The sequence below is a fragment of the Etheostoma cragini genome, chromosome 7 (assembly GCF_013103735.1).
Source record: "Etheostoma cragini isolate CJK2018 chromosome 7, CSU_Ecrag_1.0, whole genome shotgun sequence".
Classification (NCBI taxonomy): domain Eukaryota; kingdom Metazoa; phylum Chordata; class Actinopteri; order Perciformes; family Percidae; genus Etheostoma; species Etheostoma cragini.
The window spans coordinates 17,372,684-17,379,954 of NC_048413.1; the positions used below are offsets into that span (position 1 = coordinate 17,372,684).

The following is a 7,271-nucleotide window of genomic DNA, read 5'->3' on the forward strand; positions in this document are numbered from 1 at the left end:
GGGCCGAGGGCCAGCTCCCTGTGCACACCCCCCACTTCACACCTGTCTCTCTCTCGCACACACACATGCACACAGCTCATACAGCCGTGCTGCTCAACACAGGGCTCTTATTGTAGCAGTGACAGGAGGGCGTCCGTTAAGTGGCTCTCTCTTCCCGGGGCCTGTGTGTGTATGTCTGTGTGTTTTGTTCCCCCATGTGGCCGTGGGGTGGAGAAGGGCGATGAAGGACCCCTACTGGTAAAGTGGGTAAACTTGCACAGCCTCGACATCTGTGCTAGGAGAGGGAGGGAGAAGGAGAGGGAGTGGAGAGAGAAGGAGGGAGGGGGAGGCTAAGGAGGGAGGAGAGATAGACAGCGAGAGGAGGACAGAGTGGGAAAGTGGAAAGGAGTGAGAAGGAGAGAGGGAGGGAGAGAGAGACAGAAGGAGAGGGGGAGAGAGAGAGAGAGAGAGAGCAGAGCCTTGCCATTGAGCAGTTTAGGAGAAAATGCCTTGCTTTGTGGAGAGAATTCTTCCAGGGCAGGAGGGAGAGGTGAGACTGAGCGCAGAGGGCGGTCTGCTGCCAGGTAAGACTCACACACACCTTCCTCTCCCCTTCTCTCTCTCTTTCTCTCCCTCTCACTCTCTCTCTCCCCCCCTCACACACACACACAGGAGTTGAGTACTACCTCGAGGTGAACGGGTCTGCTACTAGTTGCAGTTGGCATGAGTCAGGCACGCATGTGTAGTGATGTAGTGGGTGGTGTCAAAGTGTGTGTGTGCGTGCCTGTGTGTGTGAGAGAGAGCCTGAGTGAGAGTTAGGAAACAGAGCATGTGTAATGTTGGTATTTTAGCAAAATTTTGCCGCTTTTAATTACAGATGCACAGCACCTATAGTGCACAGCATGTCAGTGATGTTTTTAAATTAGTTTAAACTGTGTTGCTTCCTAAAAAAAGATTTGTTGTTGACTTTTGTACTATGTCATATAGCACTTCAGACTTCCACTTTTGTATATTCTACAGTTATATTTATGACATTCAATGGTGGAAAGTACATTTATTTAAATGCTGTACTGTACAATTTTGAGGTGCTTTTACATTTTGTAGTTGTTACTCCACTATATTAATTAATTAGTTACTTAACATTAATATTTTACAAATAAAATATATAATGAGCTTATAAAATATGATGCATTGTTATAGACTAAACTACCCAGTAGTAGTTGTTTGATCTATAAACTACCCAAGTTTTTACTCTTTTTTTTTTACTTCAGTACTTTTAAAGTACAGCTATTTGTTTATTTTGAATGCAGGAATTTAAGTTCTAATTAAATACTTTTAAATTAGTTAGGTAATGGATCTGAATTCTTTATTTACTACTAATTACACATTACTCTACTGTATAGCAAATACTTGTAATTTATTATAGAACAATTTCAGGCTGTTAAAGTGATCAAAGGCTACACAAATACTTTATTTGACTTTAAATGGAAAAAATATACAATCTAAATACAACGTTTTGCAGACTAAAATTATTTCTTAAAAAAGTACCTAAAATCCCTTCGCCCTAATGTCAAGTGCAGATGTTTTCGAAAATGACATGAGGTAATTTGCGGTGTTGGTCGAGATTGATTTGGCTGTTTAGATACAGATGTGATGGAGAGGTTTGTCATCGGAGGGATTTTCCACTCTACTGATGTAAACAGTGTCTGTTGAAGAAAGGCTAAATACTTCTTTTCTCTCTCATGGAGACACGGTTCTGAGAGGAATAATCCTCCATGTGTACAATTAGATTTTCTCCTTTTGGCTAAATAAATACTGCGTCTGTGAACATAAACACAGATTTACATGCGGCCCTTTTGGTGTGTGTCTGTCAAACAGCCTACTGCCACAGTGGGTCTGATATTCCTTGTCGAGGCCCACAGGAAAAAAAGAAAAAGAAAAGAGAGACAAGGCAGAAGTTGGCCAGCTCTAACTTCACGCTTGCTGTTTATTTGTTTTTATAACAAATGGAACCAGCTTCCCGAGTGAAAGGTGAAGTCAGAATTGAATTTGGCTTGCGTTACCGTGGCGATCTGGCAACCACTCCTGTGTCCCATAAGACTGCTCTGGTTGATGTGTGCCGGGCGCGTGTGTTTGTTATTTAATGTGTGTGTGTGTATGTGTGTGAGAGTTGTGGGTGGTGGTAGCAGCATTCACGAGAGAGACATTTTACTAAGCAGACATTTCCCCCTCTGTTTTCACTCTGACCTGGTAGGAGATTGATGACTGAATTGTGGAGTACATGTTAACAGTAACTGGTGATTTATGAAGATACTTAGAGTGTGAGGCCACGCAGGCTGGAGGGAAAGAAAAAGATAGCCTTTTAAGTTAATGTACAAATATAGCCTTTTTAAGTTATAATTGTTATTATCACTGCTGAGTTTGGAGATGGATTGGAGTTAGAGTGAAAAGTGTACTGTGAAGGCTTTCCTTCTTTTGATCATGTGCCTTCCTTTTTTTCTTGCCTTTTAAGTTTGACTTCATGCAATATTGTTTTTGTCTGATGGTAAAAATTATTTAACAAAAATATACCTGCATTTAGATGGATAGATGGATAGATATTTAGATTAATTTAGATAGATTAATTCAACTATTTGATAAAAGAAAACTACTTTTCCTGAGTAACCCACAGTGAAAAACTTTTTCTTGGATGAACCTTTGCACTGCAACAAGTGCACTGTGTGTTTTGGCAGCCCCCTTCAGCCAAAGATCCCTCAGAAAATCTGCATGCAATTTTAGAAGAATCAGATTCTTTACCTTTCCTCGGCTTGTGAACTCCCTTGATATTATGCACACAGAGAATCCTTCTCTCTATTCAAATATGCGATTCAATCCACTTGGATGTGATCTATAGCATTTTTATGGAATAAAGCAATTTTAGGGAATACGGAATAGTGCTTCCCCTGGAAGAGGGATGGCTTTCATTTTTTTCAAGGCACCTCTTAGACTGAGTGAAATGTTTCCCCTGTTCGCTCAGGGACAACTTTATTTCTTACCAGGGATTTAACACTCACTCAGTCCCCTCATAAATACAGCGTCCCTCAGCCCTCCGCTAGCCATAACTCATGCACTAACTCTCTAGCTAACTAAACTCATATAGCAGAGCCAACACTTGTTTGTCTTTTACCTCAGTCTCTCTCACTCTTCCTCTCTGTCTCTTTTCCTTTTCTCAGCTGATTTATACATGACAGAATCGTCTCTGACTACCGTCTCACTAGGCTCCTGTGCTGATCTCCTTGGCCCAGTCGTAGAGTGGGTTTTAGAAGAAACATGCATTTGAATATGAGCAAGCCTAATCTCCTCAAGGCTATTTAGAGTGAGTCTAATGCTTCAAGAATGAACGAAAACAACACCGGGGAAAATGCGGACGTCCCTCTCGGCGTGTCACAACACAACTCAGGTTCCAAAGAACGAAACAAGTTTTTGATTTGCTGATGAAAATCTTTCTGTAAGGCAAGGACATACAATTCCTGATTTCAAGGCACCTGTTGAAACCCTCTGGACCCTTAGAACAATCCTTGTATGTGGTTCTTTTTTTTGTCATCCCTAAGCCTTTATGGCACCTTCCTGTGGAATTTCTTTACTTTTTGGCATGTTATCCCAATGGTACAATAAATAGCAGCTGATAAACTTTCAAGCCATTTCACATTCAGCAGATGATAGTGATCAGGTGGGATATTACAGTATGGCGGAATCCTTTACTGATCTGGTGCCGATAGGCATTTTAGTAGGAGAGAGTCTTTCTGGCATCGGGTGGTACCTTCTGTTCTCTCAGCTCCTCAAGCAGCTGAAGACCCTCTGAAGTCAAAATTGCCCATTTTAATGTCCCATGACAGCACCCAACGTTTTTTGTATTTGTGTCTGAAAACATAGGCCCTGCTTGGATACATTACCCTCAGCACTCGTTGGTGTCAGATGGGGGAGGAGGGTATCATTTCTCTTTTTTCCTGTGCATCTCCCTGGTCTCCTTGCTTTCTTTTTGATCTCACCATCAAATCTTCCCCGATTTTTATGAGTGACGTTTACCCCAGAGCGGCTTGGGAAATGGCTAGCTGAAGAAGACGTTTGAGAAAATGCGCCTGAGCAAGCTATCACCTTTGATAAAGCCACAGTTCCAGTGGGAGAGGAAGAAGAAAGCCAAAGAGTAAGAGCATTGTTGGTAATGAAAAATGCCATCCAAGAGGGAGCCTCTCTCTGATCCCAGCCTGTTAAACCAACAATGTATAGTACAACAGATACTGTAGTGGTACATCAAGCATTTCTCTGTTGTTGTACCACAATGAGCGTTTGACCCAGAGGACTGATCTGAATCTAGGGTACCACATTGTGCCTTCATTGCACATCAGCTGGGCACAAACTAATCTCATAATACAGCGCTCAAACATACAGAGTGAGTCACACTGGTGCTGCCATGTACTCTGGCATACCTTCAGCTGTCTCACCAGTTGGCAAAAGCCTGGCAAGTCAATTGAAAGCACTGCAAAAAGAGAAAGAAATAATGGGGAAGTGGAGAGTAGTTGGAGGCACAGAGAGCAAGAAATGTTATCTTTAGTAATTACTACCTCCATAGAGTAGCAGTAGAGAGGACAGTGAGGCAAATGAGTGCACGAAGGAGGCCCCGTGTGCAGATAATGAAGGGGTATCATTGTAGCTCTGACAGCGTTAATCTTAGAGTACTTCACAGTGTGTGTGTGTGTGTGTGTGTGTGTGTGTGTGTCTCTCTCTATCTAGTTGTGTGTACTGTATGCTCTATGCACTATATGCATATATTGCTGGGGTGTATGAAAGTTGTTGTGCAGTGCCAATGACTCTCGCCATACCAGTAAGAACGGCCCACCTGACAGCACAGTTAATCCAACCATGTTGACAGGTGCCGCCTCTCACAGATTCTTGAAGACAATCCTCAAACTCAGCAGCCTCTCGCTCATCTTCACAGAAGCCATTGGATCATCTATCGGACCCCAAACTTGTCTTCTTTGCAGAAAAGGAAGGAAGAAAAGAAGAAAGCGGAAAAAGGGGGAAGAGCAGTCCAACTTTCTTTGTGCTTGGCTTTTTTCTTTTCTTTTCTTTTTTCCTCTTCACATTTGAAGTTGTGAGACACTCATTTAAGCCTCATTGCACACCAACACTCAACACACGAGAAAGTGTTATGAATATGTATCAACACAGCATATGGCAGCAGTAGCGCTGGGACTAGGTGTGTCCAGAAGGGTAGAGTGCTGCCGATGCATTATTCTCCATTCAAATTACCACAGTAAGAATGCTGCGAGGTGTTCACCACCTCTTTAGACGGGCCAGGAGAAGAACCTGGATCATGTGAAACAGTAGGAACGGACAAGCTGTGATGAGCACAGGAGTAGGCCAGCTGAATTTCCTTGATTTGGTAAATTTTTTTGGGAGGTTCAAACCCAGGACTCGCTGACACAAGCGTGATTAAAAGTGATATTTCTGACACATTAGGATGCGCACGGGAAGTAACCTCCTCTAAAGCGTTCATTATTAGATGCATGACAGACCTGAATATTTATAAAATAGGTTTTAATAATTAATAGCAGCAATCTGCTCCCGTAATTCATCAGATTTGCACTTCAACAGAGTATCCGTTTTCACTTTAAAATAATAATAAGAGGAATATTAATGTTGAGAAATGTAAAACGGGCAGCTGGATACAGTGCAAATAGGCGAGCGCTCCATGTTCACTTCTGAGACTTTCCTTTAACCTGTCACTTTTCAAATAAAATTACATTTTAAGCCGTCAACACTGCACTGTGAAACCCCTTCAGTTGTCTGTGCTTGACAATTTAGTGAGTCGCTTCTCACAAATGTGGCATGTCATGAAGATAAAGATGCAGGAAACAAAGTGGGTTTGGTGTAGAATGCAAAAGTAGTTGCTGTGGTTTTTATCAAAAGCAAATTTATTTGTTTGAGTCAACTTAGCAGCATTTCCTTTTGTATTCTGAGACCCAAAATAGACAGCCCTCTTCTTTTCTTGTAAAGCAGCTTTGCTCGTTTCATCTGTTCACAGTCATTTTACTTTTTTTCAGTGTTGTTTTATCACACCTTCAAATTCAGTCATGGCACATTCCTTTCTCTACTGAACTCCCAGAAACAAGAATGTTCCTGTTTTAGGTGAAAACTGTCATGTTTAGTTCTGCCTTCCACTTCACATTTAACTTTTCAGTTATCACTGACGCGGTGGTGTGTTTATTCTTAATGCGGAGTGTGGAGAAATGTCAGTGTGCGTATTCAACAGTGTGTGTCTTAAAGCAAATGACATGACCTGCAGCCACTAGACAGAGAAGAGCAGACGGAGAGCACAGTGCACAATGCCAAGCGGTCTACACACACACACACACACACACACACACACACACACACTACACACACTACACACACTTAATATTTACAGCCACTTAACATATGATTTACAAAGTATTGTGCGTATACCCACACTCCCCCATCCACACATGGACACACATACACTTTAATATATCATATATCAGACCTGTCACTTCCATCCTGCTTATCAGAATAAAATAAAAGCTCACAAACTAAAGTACTGGCAGCCGAGTCACAGCCACAGGGTCTAAAAAATGCAAATCCCATGTGCAAGGAGACTCATTCTCATTCGTTCATTCTCATGACTTCCTCTCTTAGTCCTACAAAGAATGTATTTTTATCAAACTTTAATTGTGCTTCATAAGAAGAATTCATTAAACATTGAAAGTGTATAATATAATACCAAAGTGAAGTGTTTGAAAAAGCCTCAGATTTTGAATGAGCCATGGTTTATTTTTTTTGGACAGGTAGAGAAGCTGCTCAGGATGACATTGTAACATGTGATTCATTCGACCACATATGAAGTCCAAAAGAGGAAAAGTCTGTCAGGCAGAGCAAATGTTTTAATGGGAGCCAGGGATCGATGTTGTCAGCGCAGGTCTCCTGTCTGGGAAACACATTCTTTTTTGGGTTAATGTCACCTCCTTCTTTCTGTTCAAGGAGATAGAGGAGAGGAAAAAGCAAAGGGAGGAGAGAGTGAGGAGGTGGAAGGGGGAAGGAGGTCAACGAGAGCTGATGCGAATGTTCCAAACCAGGCCAAATTTAAGAAAATTACTTGAAAAACATTGACTCGCACTCTCATTCACAAGGCCCCCGTATCTGAAAAACAAATTTGCAACGTAACCTTGGAAATCAATTAGGAAGTCCCCAGGAGCTTGAGAAAAAAAGAAGAGAAAGGTCCACCCTTCTTTTAC

The 7,271-nt window shown here is 41.8% G+C and overlaps 1 protein-coding gene across 8 annotated transcripts in view; it reads left to right on the forward strand.

Annotated features, from left to right (window-relative positions):
- casz1 (castor zinc finger 1) overlaps window positions 1-7,271 on the forward strand; it is a 156,463-nt gene that overhangs the window by 95,245 nt on the left and 53,947 nt on the right. For 6 of the 8 annotated variants that reach the window (XR_004657388.1, XM_034877633.1, XM_034877628.1 and 3 more), the window contains exon 1: window positions 401-563. The exons of the other annotated variants lie outside the window; for them this stretch is intronic. Coding sequence is in view for 5 of the 6 variants with exons in the window: in XM_034877633.1 (XP_034733524.1) it covers window positions 485-563 (79 nt within the window). In the remaining variant the exon portion in view is untranslated. Of the gene's footprint in view, window positions 1-400; window positions 564-7,271 lie in introns of those variants that run through there. 8 annotated transcript variants of the gene reach the window in all.